The sequence below is a fragment of the Protopterus annectens genome, chromosome 14.part0 (genome assembly GCF_019279795.1).
Source record: "Protopterus annectens isolate FY-2018-M chromosome 14.part0, PAN1.0, whole genome shotgun sequence".
NCBI classification, from domain to species: domain Eukaryota; kingdom Metazoa; phylum Chordata; order Ceratodontiformes; family Protopteridae; genus Protopterus; species Protopterus annectens.
In genome coordinates, this window is record NC_056748.1 from 653,654,134 (window position 1) to 653,673,481 (window position 19,348).

Below are 19,348 nucleotides of genomic sequence, written 5' to 3' on the forward strand. Positions count from 1 at the left end.
TTGTCTTTTTTAAATGTAACCCAGTTTTTCTCAACACCTTTTAAATCCTTATCACCACTTTACTTATTCACGCTTTGTCTTTTGCCACAATAACTAACCCATCAGCTTATAACAAATCAGTATCATAACTCATTTTTTTCATTTCCCCACATGCATCTATCATGTCATTCATAGAAGTTTGAATCACTGCATTCATAACAAAAACAAATAAACACATACTTAATTGATAGCTCTGCTTTACCCATCTTATTTTTTTTACCTTTTCTCCATACATCCATTCATCATCACACTAAAAACAAGAACTTTCAGAACATTTTCTTATAACTTTTACTGCCCTTCCACTTAATCCACATGCCTCTTGAATCTTCCACATTTCTTTATGACTGCTTTTATCAAATGATTTTGCTACATCACACCACTATTTTTACTTCTTTATTTTCTGTTAATATCATACTTATGACTTCTTTAACTATCAGCATTTATTTTAGTGATCTTTAGTGCCAACAGCTTCACTGCCTATCTATTCAACCAATACCACTTGTATCCTTTTTTGCATTATTCTCATAAATGTTATAATCCATAATTTAAAAAGTTAGCTGTCTCCAGTTTTTAATATCTTTTTCATCTTTCTTCCTATATATACTGTATTACCTCATCACAAATTTCTTCATTTATACATTCTTGTCAACATTCACATTGCACTTAAAATATTTTTTGTTTTCATTTTTGTTCATCTCCTTGTAAAATCAAATCCATGACTTAATCCAATTAATCCTGGTGTTGACAACACTCTTCCCTATTATACTGCTTCCTGTAAATTTTCCATGATATTGTCTCTTTTTAATCATCACTGTACCTTTTTTCCTCTTCTTTTTCAAGCAAGTTAACAAACAAAGCTTTTTATTACATTTATACTTTCTCCCTCACCACACTGAATTTCTCTTCATCAAAAATTACATTCAATTACCTTTTTCTTGTTATAACCCTTTTTTCTAAAAAGGCTAACAACTTATTTCAACCCCTTTACAAATAATCTTTGCCTATACAACATTAACTTTACTTTTTACCCATTTTCTCATAGAATTCCTCGTCTTTTCCTCTTATTCTATTTCTTCTTTGTCTTTGTTCTACCTCATATTCAAACTGTCATTATAGTCTGTCTTATTTGCTTTTCTTTTCTTTTTTCCACTTCTAAATAAACATTCTTATATTTCTACTTCTATATAACCTGTGTCCATTTTCTATAATGTACTCAAATTGTCAGATACTTTCCCCATAATTTTTCCAATTCTACCTTCATTTTGCCTTCCTTATTAATGTTTCTAATTTTACTTTTTTTTAATCTTCCTTTACAATATCTTTATTACCTGTTAAAACCTACACTGCTCTATGGTCCAAAAAGTAATCAATTTTCACACCTCCCACTATTTCCTTCATCTCCTTTAAATAAACAATATAATGTATGTCAGTTTTAAATATCCCTCTTTGACAGAGCCATTCTCACTTTTCTTTTGTTTTCAAACCTCCACACTTAATAGCTTCCCTCATTATCTTAATAACCTGTATTATTTTATATATATTTTTCTTTTTTACATTACATTTATAGTCCCCCACCATAAGTATGGATACAGAAACCAACACACAATGTTTTTAGCTGTTTAATTTTCCTTCTTTGTTAGATTTGTTTATGCATAAATTGTACATACTTTTATAACTTTTTCCAGTTTTATATCACATATTACCGGACTTCCTGGTATTACTGTTGTACTATCCGATATTTTAATTTTTTCACTTACCAGGACTCCTATACCTAAGCAAATTTAATTTCCCACTGACCAAATAATCATCTTACCCCATAAAGCATTAATTTTATATGTTTCTTTTTTTTACATACCTTGTATCTAATAATCATGTAACTTAATTTCTAAAACATAACTGCTTACTTTTACAGCTAATCTAGAAACATAATTTTTCCTTTTTTGCTTCCCTCTTACTTCCAAATGATTTTCTTCTTCTTACCCTTCCAACTGATATTTCTGTCACTCTATTCATTTTCATCTCCTGTCTCAAAATTACTCACTTCTCCTTTATAACTTCATATTACTATATATCTGTTGTATTTCTGCACGTATACATTTTTTCCATTACAATTTGATCATCCTTCACCACATAATCATCTATTACAACCTCATGTTTTTCATCAGATAAACCCCATGACACTTTGTTTATCAATAATATTTTCCTCATATTGTCTTCTTTCTGAATTGCTCTTTTCTTCCTTCAATCTTTCTTTTCTAACACAGGGCAATCCTTCCAAAATGTCTAGCCTCATTAAATTTTCTATGTTTTGGTTTGCAGTTTTTTACAAATATGATCTCTCTCCCTACACTGACTACATCATTTCTTTTTACAGCCATGCATTAATTGATTTTCCTATCTGAAAAAGGCCTTAGGCTGGCCTCAATATCTCACATTCTCCCCTTTTTTTCTATTCACATTTATTACATTTGAAATGTGTTTAATCTTCTCTTCGTGTACCTCTATCGATTGTAACCTAAACCAACCCTATCCAAACATTTCTTTCATTATACAACTTTTTAACTTCAAGCACTGTATTACGTACAGATAAAAAGACTTACTTTCAAAGGCAATGCCTGAAGTCCTAAACTGAACATTTAACTTGTTCTTTAATTGCATTCCTAAATTTAAAGAAATAAGAAAGAAAATAGTCTTTCCAAGGTATGGTTATTTTTCCTTTTTTTAAAATTCATTTATAAATATTTTTAATAAGTTACATGCTCAAAAGTTACTTCGCAAAAATCTTCTGTCTCTAGATGTACCAATGCTCTTATGTATTGCAATTTATATTATTTTGTCATTAGAATTGAATCAATAATTTCATATCAGTCTACACTGCCACTGTCTTTTTTTTACTTTAATTCTTACCACCAGTTATTTTTTTCATATTCTGTCATTCTCCTTCATGTCTTTCTCTCCTTTTTAACAAAATCCATAAATTATAAGTTATTTGCTGTGCTAGTGTTGTCACCCTGTTGCCAGCATACATGTATGATGTCTTTCCTTCTGAGTCCCTTGTATCCCTTTATTTCTCTGGATTTACTGGCATCTCTTCCACTGCTATCTCACCAATTACTTGGTCTACTATTTCACATCATCTGACGTCTTCATTTTCTGGATCATCAAGATTAATTAACTCAATTAACACCGGTATTGCTCATTCAACCTCCTTCTACCTCTGCTACCACAATCTCTTCTCTTTTATTTCCAGCTTCCACATCCACTTCACTTTGTTTAGCTTCACTCAGAGCATTCCTCCTCTCTTCTCCTCTTCCATCTTTTCTCTCTTTCTCCCCACTGAAGCTACCCTCTGGCAGTGAAAAAGAGAAGGAAAAGTTCCTTGGTGCCCAGACCAAATTTGCCCTAGTCAGTGTAAATACAATGGCAAGGCTCCCATTTCAACAAAGGACATACACATAGATAGGAAGACAGATATACAGATAAATGGGATAAAGAATATCAGATTAAATGCTAGCAAAATCAAAGTGTTTGTTGTTCTTGTCATTAATATTATCAATAACAATAGTTTGGCAGATCAGATCATGAAACATTATAGTTCAAAAAGTTTGATTTCCTCAGAGATTAAAAAGAACAGCCCCACACTAAACAAAACTAAATGTAAAACCACAGTAACAGATACGAATGCACAGATCAAGGATTAAGGCCTGAATACAGACAGCATAAACATAATGCCGCATTAAGAGAACAAATGAGATTTCATGGAATTTTCCCAGTATGATACAGCATCTTTCAAATTTTCCTGAAACCCGCAGAAGTTTTACATTAAAGACATTAAATAACTTATTTTAGCATGATGTGGAACAGTGGTAGGGTATGGAGCTAGAAAAGAAGCTTTGGGTTGTTTAAGCAGTAAGTGATGAAAGTGCTCATACTGAAATATTTAGATGTGATTGAGTCAGTCATATTACATGTACATACAACCCAGAAAGGTACTCCTGCAGTGATTGCACAAGAAGATAAACCAGTTGCTTATTATTCAAGAGAAACTACATAATGAGACAGAAAAACAGACCTACTTACCATACTATATATTTGTGAAAAGTCCTATATACATATACATTTATGAGAAAAAAGGTGTTAGTGGAAACAAATCATAAACCACTGAAGAATACTTGTAAGAAGTCATTAAACAAGGCACTATCTAGGCAGAAAAAAGGTTGCAGCTATTATAAAAATATGACTTGCTTGTGTAGTATTCATCAGGAAAAGGGATGCATATAGCAGATATGCTAAGTAATTACTATTTGCCAAAGTAGAACAAAGGCTTGCTTCATGCTGAAATAAGCATTAAGTAGAAAATACTATAGTTGCCTATGACTGAAATGAAGCTTAAAGAATTTTCAGCAGTGTACCGAGTGTGATCCTGAGATGCAAATGCTTCATGAAGTAGCTATGAGAAGTTGGCTAGAACAGAAAACTGCTACAAGAAAAATGCAAGCATACTTTTCATTCAAATATGGCATTAGCTGCATAAAAGGCTTGATATGCTAAAAGCTGACAAATTATTACTGTATAAATATTTCAGATATTATAGACTTGTATCCCATCTAGGAATAGTTTCGCTGTCCTGCACCCAAAGACTGACAGGACAGGCTTTGGTGCCTCTACAACAATGAACTGGTTGACATGAGTTTTGAACAATAAATAAAGAATTGGATAAGAACAGAAACAATGGAAAGTATACGGAGTTACCCTTAGGAAATGTGAAGTGCAATAAAAGAGCTTAGGATCTGCTATTTTGGACAGGAATGTCAAAGCAGACTAAGTAAGAAGTTCAGCATGTGCATTGGATAATGCTTATCACAAGAACAAATCCATGTTAAAATATTGCTTTTTAGTCAATTAAAGGAAACCATACCAAAGAACAATAAAAGATTTGTTTCAGTATCATGACTGTGTATTTGATATGTGTTGATCATCTTTTTTACTGAGGGTGTTCATTTCATGGGTAATGCAAGGAGATGTATGATCAGTGCACTGGATGTTACAGTTTCAAGGCATGTAATTCTAGGTGTGCAATTGTTTGATGATGGTCCACAGTATGCATATATGGAATGCAACAAATTTTGAAAAAAGGGAGTTTAAGTATGTGACCTTTACTTCCTGGGATCTAAACTGGAATGATCAAGTCAAGTGGACTGTAAAGATTCTTAAAAATGTCAGCAAGAAATCACACAATATTAGCAATGACTGTTACACAGACTAAGTTTTTCTTTATTAGAATATAGAAATAATTCAAGTAATGTGCATGTCTATTGTCAATTGAATTACTGATGAGTTGTGGTCCAAGAACAAGAATTCCACAACCTACTTCCCTGTTAATATCTAAGAATTAGAATGAAGTACAAAACAAACTGAAACAAAACTAATCTGGTTTAACATTTTGATGCAAACAGCATTTCAAGATGCTTGCCTTCATTAAAGGAAGGAGACAGTGTGAAAACACAGCACAGTTCCATACAGGAGCAACGAGAAAAGTGTTACAAAGAAAGCTAGTTAGCTATTTATATGGCTGAAAAATCAAAACTCTACTGAAACTGATTTGCTTATGCTATTGTACTAATAATGTGTTTTGCATGTGTCTGTGAAAAAAATATCTGCTTTCAAAGGAAAGATCTGAAAGTTTGAAAGGAATACAATGCATTTCTGTATGTCTGTGCTTGTCTCTCCAGCTTAGCATGTGCACAAATGCATACTTATACCCAGCTATATAAAATGCTATTTTTTGTTAGCAACACCATCTAGATATGCAGGTATATAAAATGCCAAGTTTTTGTTAGTAATGGTGCCTTTAGCCTTTGTCAGAGTCTCCATATATTTACCATGTAGTGTTGTTTCTTATTCAAAAGAATCATCATCAATATCTAACACAACACCCCATGGTAAAAGCTGACAAAGCTGGCAGCATGCAGAATAATGCCTCATCTTGTTACCTGCAGTCACACTGCAAATGTTTCATAGTCCAGCAGTGGTTCTGTTGTCAACTGCTAAATCAGAAAAAGGTTGACCATGTCTCCAGCAATTTTCAGTGGTAGAAACTCAGTGAAGTGACTTGAATTACAATACAAAGGAATCAAGCTGACCCAGCTGTATGGCATAAGAGATTGTAGCACTGACTGTGATCCAGACTGCCAGAGTTTGGTTAGCATCTCAGATGCTGGAAGAGAGGTAGGGATGATGTCAAATGAGTGTTTACAGCTTGCCATTGTGGGAGGCAGTTCTGTGAGTTAGCCCTTACAACTGGCTGCTTCCATTAAGCATTTCATAGCTGAAAATCAGGTTACTGCTCTTGGTAGCAATGGGACTTGGGTGGGAGGTCACAGAATGTGGTAATGCATTTGATGGCATGCCATTTTCTGCCTCAAGTAGGACCTTTCCTCTCCTGCATACCTAAAAAATCCCCACCATGCATATGATCTGCATCCCCCAACATCCTGCCATAAAAGGAGGGATGGCAATCTCAAAAGGTGAGCTTATTAAAGTGAGATTTCCCTGGAGAGAGAGGGGCCACTTGTAAAAGGCTTATGGCAGGATTTCACCAATTAATATAGAGGGGGATAAGAGTAGAACTCAGCAGCAAAGAGTGACATGGAAGAGTAAAAGGAAAATAAGCAATTGTACAAAATGTGAAGTGTACAAGATCTGCAAAAATGCTGTTTTACAAACATCTGTAGTTTAATTTGCTAATGCCACCATTCTGTATTTACCTTAACTGTTGTTTGCTACTACTGCTTACTCAGGATGCCAGTTTATACTGCAGAGAGAACAGCTTTGTAATTACTTACTAAAACAAAAGATGCCTGAATAGATGACACGTTGCAGCATTGCACACTAGTGGGAATTATCCAGCCAAGAAAACAGTATGCCCTGCCAGTATACCAAAACTTTGGTGCTGTTCTCTAGCCATAAGTTCAACCTACGACCTATGCATGAGAATTAGTAGTATATAAGGGATGTATGGGTACAATGCTCTTAATAGCCTTCTTTCTTTAGAAAAAGAAAACTGATGCTAAGGAAAGAGAAGGAACATGACTCAAGGCAGCAGAGAAGAGAAGGAAAAGGAGAAGCAGGGAGGGTGTGTACACTGCAGCAGTCATCTAAAGCAGGGAGGGTGTGTACACTGCAACAGTCATCTAAAGCAGGGAGTGTGTGCACACTGCAACAGTCATCTAAAGCAGGGAGGGTGTGTACACTGCAACAGTCATCTAAAGCAGGGAGTGTGTGTACACTGCAACAGTCATCTAAAGCAGGGAGGGTGTGTACACTGCAGCAGTCATCTAAAGCAGGGAGGGTGTGTACACTGCAACAGTCATCTAAAGCAGGGAGTGTGTGTACACTGCAACAGTCATCTAAAGCAGGGAGGGTGTGTACACTGCAACAGTCATCTAAAGCAGGGAGGGTGTATACACTGCAATAGTCATCTAAAGCAGGGAGGGTGTGTACACTGCAACAGTCATCTAAAGCAGGGAGGGTGTGCACACTGCAACAGTCATCTAAAGCAGGGAGGGTGTGTACACTGCAACAGTCATCTAAAGCAGGGAGGGTGTATACACTGCAATAGTCATCTAAAGCAGGGAGGGTGTGTACGCTGCAACAGTCATCTAAAGCAGGGAGGGCGTGCACACTGCAGCAGTCATCTAAAGCAGGGAGGGCGTGTACACTGCAACAGTCATCTAAAGCAGGGAGTGTGTGTACACTGCAACAGTCATCTAAAGCAGGGAGGGTGTGTACACTTCAACAGTCATCTAAAGCAGGGAGGGTGTGTACACTGCAACAGTCATCTAAAGCAGGGAGGGTGTGTACACTGCAACAGTCATCTAAAGCAGGGAGGGTGTGTACACTGCAACAGTCATCTAAAGCAGAGAGGGTGTGTACACTGCAACAGTCATCTAAAGCAGGGAGGGTGTGTACACTGCAACAGTCATCAAAAGCAGGGAGGGTGTGTACACTGCAACAGTCATCTAAAGCAGGGAGGGTGTGTACACTTCAACAGTCATCAAAAGCAGGGAGGGTGTGTACACTGCAGCAGTCATCTAAAGCAGGGAGGGTGTGTACACTGCAGCAGTCATCTAAAGCAGGGAGGGTGTGTACACTGCAACAGTCATCTAAAGCAGGGAGGGTGTGTACACTGCAACAGTCATCTAAAGCAGGGAGGGTGTGTACACTGCAATAGTCATCTAGTTTGACATCTACTGCTGTTGTATTAAATTCAGACACAATTCTATTATGCCCTTCATTTAATCACTTGTACTGTACTGGTCACTACTGGGAAAATTTTTCAAACCTTTGATACTCACTGAGAGGAGAAATGAGACATAGAAATGGAGTCCAGAATACACTGAAGAATGGATATGGCTAAATCAGTTCCGGTCCTAGAAAAAGCACCTTTAGTAAAGGTGTGACTGGAAGACAATGTGGGCTGCTTCTAAAACAGTTCTAGAGGCTAGACCTTTAAAAAAAGCACCAAATGAGGTAACAGCCTTGTAACGAGCTTTGACCTCATCTTTGAGGCATTTCTCTTGAAAAGGAGAACAAAAACATAGAGAAAGAGAAATCCATCTGGGTATAGTTTTGATACAGGAAAACCCATTTTTTTACCTTCATAGGATACAAATAGTTTATCTGATTTTCTGTAGGGCTTAGTTTTGCCCATAGAGAATCTTAGCTGTCTTTGAACATAAAATGAATGATTTTTTTTCTCTCTCTTATTTTAGGGTTTGCCAAATGGATGGACTGGTTTAAAGACATTTCATTTACATCTTTAGGCACAAAGGAAAGATCATTACCAACAGAAACCTAGTATTTATGAATCAAATTCATGAAAGGAGGAGAAGCCATAAGAGCTTGTAACTCTGACACTCTTTCCGCAAAAATAAAGGCAACAAACAAAATTGTCTTCCATGTACAGAATTTTAAAGAATCAGAAGCGGCAGGTTCAAATGGAGAAAGGTAACTTTTCTAATGGAAAATGTAGGTCCCAAGGAGGAGGAACAGATTTTCTTGGAGGTCTGATGTGAATGACATCTTTTAGTAATTGTTTGGCCTCTTAACATGAAGATGTAGATCCAGAGGCAAACCAGCTGTACGAGCACATTCACTCATGCATGGACCGAGCCATCCCAAATAGAACCAAGAAGCTGTCTTCTAAAAAAAGGAAGCCAATCCAGTGGTCCCCTGCCATAAACAAGCTGTACAAAAGAAGGAAGAAACTGTTGCAGAAAAGAGGAAGAACCCAGGATTCAAAAAACTCCCTTACCAGCCTCAGTAGAAAGCTGAGATTCCTCATAAAATCTTCCAAAGCTAGTTACGAAAACAAAATTGCCAAAGATTCCAAAGACAACCACATGGCATTCTATAGCTATGTCAAGAATCTAAATGGCAGTACTCAAATCTGCTCTGAGCTACAGCAGAATGGCACTAGATATACTGATCCCAAGGATATTGCCAATATCCTGGCAAATAGATTCAGTGCCAACTTCACCCCCTCTCACCCCCTAAAGGGCCCATCTCAATATTGAAAGAATGTCAAATTCCGGTAATCACGGCCACTCAGGTAAAAACCATACTCTCCAAAGCCATGAATACAGCATCCATGGGACCAGATGACATCCCAGGCTGTGTACTGCATGAACTACAAAATGAAATGGCACCTCACCTATGTGTCATCTTTAATCATAGCCTCACCTCAGGCTTCATGCCCACAGAGTGGAGCACAGCGACAGTCATCCCACTCCACAAGGGGGGATCCACTTTGGATCCCAGGAACTACAGTCCCATCAGTCTGATCTGCAAGGCCATGGAACATATTATCGTGGAACTTATAAACAAAGACATTGGCAACCTTCAAACACTGGACCCCACCCAGTTTAGGTTCGTTAAGTGCTGATCTTGCCTCCTGAACCTGATTGACTTGTTCGAATCAGTCTCCAGAGCCATGGACGAGAGTAAGGTGGTTCACACAGCCTACTTGGACCTCACCAAGGCTTTCAACACTATCCCCCACTCTGGAATCATAGATAAACTTACTAAGCTGGGCATTAATCCCTACGTCACTTGATGAGTTGCAAACTGGCTTACTGACAGAACACATACTGTAAAAGTAGCTGACTCCAAATCCAGCTCCAGACAAGTGACAAATGGTGCACCACAGGGTTTTGTCCTGGGACCACTCTTGTTTGGCATCTACTTCTCTGAAGTACAGGCCAACACTAAGGAACTCTGGTTTACAAAGTTCAAAGATGACTGCAAGCTGGGAACCATTATTGAATCCCCAAATGATGTGGCTATACTACAAAAGGGCCTTACCAAAACAGATGCCTGGTACCAGAGCCATGGACTCAAGCTCAATGCCAAAAAATGTATAGTTGTCCCCTTTGGGAAAAACCACGTATCTGTGAACTACCACATAGATGCAGTACACTAAACACCAAAAGTGTGATGAGACCTAGGGACACAGGTGGACAGTGGTCTCACCTTTGATAACCACACAGCCACAACACTTAGAAAATCCTTCTATGTGGCACACCTCATCACTAAGGGCTTTTCATCCAGAAAAAAGGAGGTCATTGCCCCTCTGTACTCATCCCTCATTAGACCCATTATAGAATACAATGCCCCATTTGGTATGTACCTCACAAGACATCTGCAACAACTAGAAAGGCCGCAGAAATACCTCACAAAAAGAATCACAGGCCTAAAGCAGATGCCTTATGCTGACTGTCTAAAGAAACTCCAGCTATACTCTATCACATATCGCCTACTCAGAGGCGATCTCTGCCTAACATGTCAAACCCAGAGTTGTTGGACATGCTACACTTAAAGAAATCCCAATCCCTCCGAGCCACATGCTCCAGGGATCTCAACCTTGTCATCACGATGAATAGAACATGCTGGAGCGATAGGTTCCTGACCCAGAGACTCCCCATACTCTGGAATAGGCTGCCCATACATGTCAGGCAGAGCGCCTCAATGGTCCTCTTCAAGAGAAACCTTGACGATTGGATGGAAGATAGGAAATTCACCCCAGGGATCACATCAGTAGCCCTGCAAGCAGGGGTCCAGGAAAGTAAATATTTGTGGGAAGCAATAGCCAGGGGATCGTTATGGCTAAGCTTCTATAGGCCCTAGGGCTGACAGCCTAGTACCTACCTATGAACCTATAAATGACTGACAAAAGTCATTTATAGAAGAGTATGTCAGTTCAAAGTTGAATAACTTATACAAGTATATAATAATAATAGGGATGCTCAGTTGATAAGGGTCCTGTCCTTTCCGTTTAGCATCAAAATGAAAATCTTTTCCATTTAGAAATGCTAGATTCACTTCTAGCAGGTTTTCTAGCCTCCAGTAACACTTGTAGCAGGTTCTCAGAAAAAAGTAGCCTGAATGGTATCAAAGGCCTATGATCCAAAGTATAAAACAGATTTTACAAGTAAGGATGAATGGGAGAATGTTTCTGTTGTGTGATAAGTCCATCCTGTGGGGTAGCATGTGGTAATTGCCCTTAATTAGTTAAAAATAAGGGAGAACTAATGTTGTTTGGGCCAAAAGGGGATCACCAGCAACATTTTTGGGTTGTCCTTGCAGGTCTTCTGAAATTAGAGGAACGGGAGGGTGGGGGGTATGGCACAGATACTGATAAAGCATTTGTTTCCATATCTCTCTGTATGGCTCTCTGAAGCACACCACTCGGAACTGCTTGTTCAGAATGAAGGCAAAAATATGTACCTGTGGAGTTCCATCTGACAGACAATCTGCATGAAGACAAATATGATTGTGCAAACAAGCTTACTATAACAATAAATGTTCAAATGATCACTGCAGCAGTAGCCTTAGCTATATGAGTTACATCCTGTCCAGTAGTTAACAGCCAGACAGCTTTCACGGCTTCAATGGCACCTTCCATGCTCTCAAACCATGACTTAGTCTGAGCTGAGCTGAAGAAAAAGAGTGGCTTGAGCAACAAGAACTTCAGAACTTTCATGGCAACTCAGAGAGGAAGGCTAGAGCCCTGATGAGGTTAGTGTTAGGAAACTTAAGTTAGAAGTCCTCACCCTGGCAAAAAAACATATAAATAAGGAGAAGGAGAGAGGGAGTTGGCTGTGATCATTCAAACAGCTACTGTTATGGTAAGTTTACTTACACAACTGTACCATGTTCTTCATTTGGTCACTGCTGCAATAGGTTAAGCTACATGGGTAGATTACTGCAGCTTAGACAGACTGGGAGGAGGAAAGATGAGGGTCCAAGAACCCCTGGAGAATGGTCCTAACAAAGCTTATCCCAGACCTGGAAAAAGGAAAGTTTTAGTGCTTTGTAAAAGGATTCACAGAGGATCACTGTTGCTGCGTTTAGAATACTTCTATGATCCAACCCTTTCCAAAAATCCACAGATAAAGCCAAGGCCCTGGCTGAATGAGCCCTGACCTTGCCTGGAATTGCCATGTTGTGGTGGATATAACCTAAGTTAATAGCATGAGGCAACCACTTGGTATTATCCAGGTTGTCTTCTCTTTTCACCTTCACAGGATATGAACAACAGATCAGAGCTCATGAAAGATTTTATTCTATCATGATAGGAGCTCGGCTGAAAGATCAGCACTGGTATATTTTTTAGTAGAATCTAAAACAGAAGATGCTGTTAAAAATGAATAATTAGTACAGCATACAAAATGTTGCGTGATAATTATAAGAATCAACCAGAGGAGGTTAGAAAGGATTGGGAAGAGAGACTGGATAAGCAATTCACAAAGAGACAATGGGGAATGTGTGTATGCCTCTGAAATATGTAACAAAGTCTAGAAGATTTAGAAGCTTTGCTTGGAAGTGTTTACATAGGTATTCTTATACCCCAAGTAGACTGCAAAGAATTTTTTCTCAGGTAGACAGCAAACATTGAAGGAGTGATGGGTATGAGAGAGGTAATAGGGAACATATTTTCTGGGTGTGTAATGAGCTGGCAGACTTTAAAAATTCCCTGCAGACGACTCTGTCAGACATACTGGGTGAGTAAACTGATATAACTAAGGGAATTATTTTTTAAGCTATGATATAGAATTGGTATTGCCTACACATAGTCTAATTATGGTGGCTGCCAAAAAAACAATTACTAGAAAATGGAAATCAGACTCTACACCAACTGTACTAGAAGAACTGAATATAGTAGCAGAGACAAAACAACTAGAAATGGGATCTTTAGAAAAGGGTAGGAGCAAATTACATAGAAAAAAATGGGAATTTGGGGACAACACATACAGAGGAGGAATGAGGTTTAAAAGACGGTAGGATTTGAATGTTTGACTGACAGTGACTGGATAAATAATAAGTGATGTATAATGTTTGCAACTAAAATTATGTCAATCTGGTTTGTTTCCATTTACAGAAATGGATGACTGCCTATGTCATACGCGATAACTTAGTAAAAATGTTTCTTGTTAAAAAAAAAAAAAAGTTAATACCTCAGCTGTTCTGTGACATCCAATGTATGGAGTATCCTTTTTAAGTTCTGGAAAGAAGACAAGGGATTTAGATGGCTTGGCTCAAAGTAAGCGTGGACCACTTTAGGCATAAATGAAGGATGAATTCTTAAGGAAACTCTCTGTGGAAAATGAGATAAGGTTGACCCACCACAACAGCTTGCAACTCAGACACTCTTCTTCCACAGGTCAGAACAATCAGTAACACTGTTTTCAATGTTATGAATCTCAATATAGCCTGATGAGCAGATTCAAATGGAGCAACAGTTAGTTTTTCCAAGACAGAATTAAGATCTAACATAAGAGTCACCTAATTTTCAGAAAGTTTGGTAAGCAATACCCCTTTCAACTATACTTTCCCATAACAGAGACATGCTGAAATGTCCAACAAAAGACAGGTCGGAGGATAGTAACTCACACAAAGACACTAGTTCTAAAAGGTTGCTGGTTCTTGTCTTGGCATCCATCATCCAGGCAATTAGCTGCAATTGTTTGGCGTTAGGATGTATCAAGCACCCCTTGCCCTGTGTGAGCAGGTCTAATCTGTGACGAAGCTTGTGGTAACTGCCCTTGGCCATTTCCAAAAAAAGGAAAACCACTGTGTCTTGGGTCAGAAGGAAGTCACCACAAAGATCTTTGAGGAATCCATCTGAATCTTTGGAATGGCCTGGCGTATTAGTGGAAGAGATGGAAAAGCACAGAGGAGCATTGTTGTCCAAGAAAAAAAAAAAAAAAAACATCCATTTTCCATGCCTTCTCGCATGGAGTCCTGGTGCAGAATTTTGCCAAATGATTGCTGAGAGTATAGACAAAAAAGATGTATTTGAGGTGTTCTCCACAGCTGGATCAATTCAAGGAAGACTCCCTGATTCAGTTTCCATTTGTGAGGGTCTGCCCTGGCCATACTCAGCTTGCTGTCACATAATTCTTCTCTGATGGTAAGGTGGGGAGATGCCTACAGAGTGAGATTGTACAGAAAAACTATATCCTAGGCATATAGGGTAAGTTCTGCCCCCCACCTGTTTATGTACCGCAACACTCTGATGTTGCCTGAAAAAAAAAAAAAAAACACTTAACGGTCCTGGGGACCATAGATTACCGAGAGTGCTGATGGCATTTACAAGTGCCAACATCTCCTTTAGGCTTATGTGTTGTGGTCTGTCTTTTCTGTTCCAAAGACCTCACATTTTTATCCCTATAGATACTGCTCCCCTAGCAAAGTCTAAGGCCTCTATTGTTATAGACTATGTTGGGGCTGGAAGGGAAAATGGCAAACTTGGACTCTGACGAAACTAGTCTTGCCACTAAAGAATCTCCCTTTTCTTCAACTACAAAACTGGAATGTGGAACGTCAGGGGGATGCTGATTTTGGGACCATACAGATTTTAGGTACCAATGATTTCTTCCCATGTGTAGTCTTGCCAGAGGAATCTTGAGATTCATACATGCCATTAGAGCAGAATCCTGAGGAATTCCTGGGCTGAGAAAGTATTAGTGTAAAAACCTCAATAATAGAGGTACATACATATCTACTTTTTTCCTGTGGAAGAAAAGGTCTTTGAACTGAGGTATCTAGGCAACATCCCAGGAAAACAATCCTGTGAAAAAGAGTTAAATAATACTTTAACATGTTCTCCTGGATCCCCAGTCTGTACAGGAGATCCATCACCTAAGTGAGGGATTCCTGACACTTTGATATCTTTGTAGAGTGTTTTTCAAAGTCATCTAAATAAGGAAACTATGAATACACTGCAGTCTGCAATAGGGTATCACAGAATGTAGACACTTTACAAATACCCTTGATGCAGTGGACAGACTAAAGGGAAATGCAGAGAACTGAAAATGTTAGCCAGACACACAAACTTTCTGAAATCTGGAGCTATAGGAATATGATGATAAGAATCTTTTCAATCTAAGATCACCAGAAAACTCAAATGGAGAATGAGCAGTAACAGGTTGTGAAGGGATAACATTTTGAACTTGGGCACTAGTAGAAACTGGTTTAAAAAAAGAAAGATCTCCAGCTAGTCTCCATGATTCTTCTTGTTTCGGCACCACAAACATTCTTGAATACAACCCTTTTCCTAGCTGAAAAGGAGGAGGGACTGCTTCTACCGTCCCCTGATTCAGGAGGTGCTGAATGACAGGAAGAAAAGGAAGGGTTTGATGAAGCAGATGAAGGAGAATCCTATAAATAGGACAGACAGACTCCTCTGCCAACTTTAACCTTGATGGATTACTTTCAGAACCCATCTATCTGAAACTATCTGTTGCCAAGGTCAGAAATAGAGATTCAGGCTTTCTGGAATGATTAAAAGCTTGCCAGTGTGGGAAAGGGGTGGAGAATCTTGTAGACAGTTATTCAGATTAGACTGAAAGGTTGCTAGCCATCTGATCAGTTGAATGGGACATGCATGCCTGCAAGCTGCACCTAGTCAACCTCTGTAAGGGTCATGACAGTGGGAGCTGAAACAGAAGCCGAATGGTCTGCGGGATTATCACATGTTTCAACAGAGCTGTACCTCTCAGGCTGGACAAAATAATTGTCTGAAGGTTTAGATTTCTTAAATTTCTTTAGCAGCCACTTAAGGTCATCAGAAAGAGAAGACCTGGAGGTCATTCTACCTTGTGCAAGGCCCTTATATCTTTGGTTTTCTAAATATATTTTCAGAGATACTAAGTAGTTTCGAATTGTCTTAGGGACAAATGGAGCAGTTCATAACGTCAATGCAGAATAAACACTTGGAATGATTATCTTTGTAGGAGTCCTGAAAAAAAGACATGAAAAAAAAAAAAAAAATTAGTCAAAGTAGTAAAATAGCAAGGTTACCCAACAAGGATATTTATCTGCTCACAACAATTGAAAACTGGCACACACCAGATGGCAGACTGAACTGAGAGATGCAGTTTTTTTTCTTTGGCTGGCAGTAAGAAAGTTTTGAGGAACTTCATACCAATATGTCTAGTATGTACTTCCATTTACTCCCATGCATAACCTGTAGCTCAGACGTCCGGCAGAAAAGGAAGCCATCGCACTTTGGTATACTGCCTGGAGGTATGGCATCCTTGGCAGGATACTTTCCAATAGCAACTAACACCACAACAGAGATCAAATGTAGGATATCAATAACTCAGCATTCTTATTTGCATACATGGTATCAGGATCTGTATCTCTTGGTCAAGAGGCCAAGCATTTGACATCAGAGCACTGAGATCCAATCTGTACTGATGGGCAAAACATATATAAAATACAACTCATACAAATATATGATACTATGGTTATTCTTCACTTTCTTTTGCTGCATTAAACAACTAATATATATGGGGAAGTTCTGTACATTCTGATATCTACCTTCATCCATGCCATTTAATATATCATTTAGATCATCATGTTTACAGTCATAGTGGTGTTCCTTCCAGTGTTCCCCATTTTCACTCCGAAGTACAATAAGTTCCCTCTCTTTTCCTCGCATTGATCCAAAATGTGGTATCTCCACAATGACGGGGCTGGAAAGAAGCAAAGAAATTGTGTCATATAACATTAAAAATTCCCGAATGCCCTCCAGGAGTCAATGTTCCTGCTATACATCTGGAAGTTCCCTTCCCTCAGTTCCATGTTAAAATTATAGCAGGAACAAGTCTTTCATCATACAATTCACACAAAAGCTAATGTACATATCTGCAAATCAGGGTTACGTGTAAGGGCTTCTACCGAAGCACAGCACATGACATATTTTCATGAATTAGACAATGATCAGTAGTCAGCATGCCAGGTTTTGTTTGTAGCAAAACTAAGCATGTTACTTAGCAGTTATGGAAATGTATTGAACTAAACTCTTGAAAAATCATTGTGCAAGGACTGTGTTATGAGACATTTAGTGCACACATTCTTTACAGTGCTATTACATAAAGGAAGTACTAATAGTGGAGTCCCTGAGAACAGCAGACACCACTGACAGACAGAACCCAGTGTATGTCCATATAGTCTTAATTATCATTATTGCTGTTGTGACAATCAGTGTTGCTAAATTATGCATGTTTAAACCCCTAGTTAAGGTTGTGCAAGAAAGTCAAATTTATAAAGCTATATAGATAAGGAAGCCACTAAAAACGATGCACACTATCTGAGGATTGTTTAGCTGACAAAGTCATTACACAAAACTGTCTCTGACTTCCTTCACAGTACTACATTAAAATGAAGTTATCTTTTAAGGGGGCAAGACAGGAAACTACTGGACATGTTTACAGTGAAGCAAATGTGTTCAGCATGCCAAACAGTTGTGAAATACAAATGGAAGGCAGTCAACCAGTCCTGCTGAGATTTACAGCATGCAGTTTTTAAAAAGATTACAAATACCAAGAAAAAAAAAAAAAAAGAAACGGGGCCCCATTCTATAAGGCAGCATTTATCTGGTTTTCTAACTTTTTGCAGCTTGTGTTTCTTAATTACTAGTTATATCACTGATAGCCTGTTTCAGACTGAGTCAGTAAATCTGAAGAATGGCAACGTATTTATTGCAACATGTGTGTTTGGGCATGTCTGGGGCTTCACAATAACTCAGCCCCAAGCAGGTCTTATGTATTTTGAGAAGATGGACTCCATAAACAAAATGATGATTAACATACATATAAGTAGACCAAGAGTATTTAGCAGTTATCCTTAGCTTTTCTTTAAAGAATAACAAAACCAAAGCACAGAATGTATACTTTGTCACATAATACAATCTTTGCAGACTAACAAGGGTGATAATGTCATCAAAAAGTTGAAGTTTGAAAATGAGTCCACTTTTTAGTGGGTGACACTGAACAAGTGTACAGTCAGAGAAGGTAGCTAACATGGAGCTTTGATCAATACTGCTTAAAAAAGAAATGGTTGCTATGCAATATTTTACTGCTTCACGCATCTTGCAATAAATTAGTGCCATGGAAAAAATGTAATCACATTCAAGTCACAGTACATTAACTCCTACTGCAAACAGTTATTCGAATTACTCTAAAACCAATTTAAGTATTAAATCCAGTATCACTTTTAACATGTATTGACTCAAAGCCTGCATATACCTTCTCCACAAAACTAAAACTAAAGGAATTTCACTTTGTACTAAAATGCATTTGATGTAGTTGAAGTTCTGAAGCTGAGAAATTATAGAAATAAAGCAGTTATGAAAACAAGATGCTTGCAGTGAGTGTCACATGCCTACAAGCACAATAGCACAGCTTTAAAAATCAAGCCACTATGATTGTCTTTCAGTGAAATAAATCAACTGAAAGTTTTGAAAAAAACTTAAAAAGAAGTATATGGGAATGACGAAAATAAAAAAAGTCTGTGAAGACAGTTTGTATCTTTTCTAAAAGTATCCTACCCAATAAATTTTGTTCCTCGAGGCCCGAGCTGCAGGATTCGGCTAACCAAGCTCTCACCCTCATTAAGAGGGGGAGGATTGGTGGGAAGGTGAAGTTTACTGAAATAAGATCCATGCAGCAGTAAGAGAAACAAAACGGGAAATTAAACAAACTGTCATTCCCGACAGGACCTGTAATTTAATCATGGTGTAATGAAAAGAAAATGACTAAACTGTCAAAATAAACTACCACATCATAGTGGATTGTTTCCCCTAACATACCAGCAGTGTTTCCCTAAAATATAAATGGTGTTTTAATTGTTTCTTACATATCTACAACCCGGATCCAAGTGCAATCCGCTTATGCTTCGAAAGTTCTGTGCTTAACAAATGATATCATTATCTGTTTTCAATGTCAACATAATGTGCTAG

General features: G+C 38.1%; 1 protein-coding gene across 7 annotated transcripts in view; it reads right to left on the reverse strand.

The window, feature by feature from the left end:
- ANK3 (ankyrin 3) overlaps nucleotides 1-19,348 on the reverse strand; it is a 2,432,060-nt gene that overhangs the window by 487,673 nt on the left and 1,925,039 nt on the right. For all 7 annotated transcript variants that reach the window (XM_044056400.1, XM_044056402.1, XM_044056401.1 and 4 more), the window contains one exon: nucleotides 16,927-17,081. In XM_044056400.1, coding sequence (XP_043912335.1) covers nucleotides 16,927-17,081 — 155 coding nt within the window. The remainder of the gene's footprint in view (nucleotides 1-16,926; nucleotides 17,082-19,348) is intronic.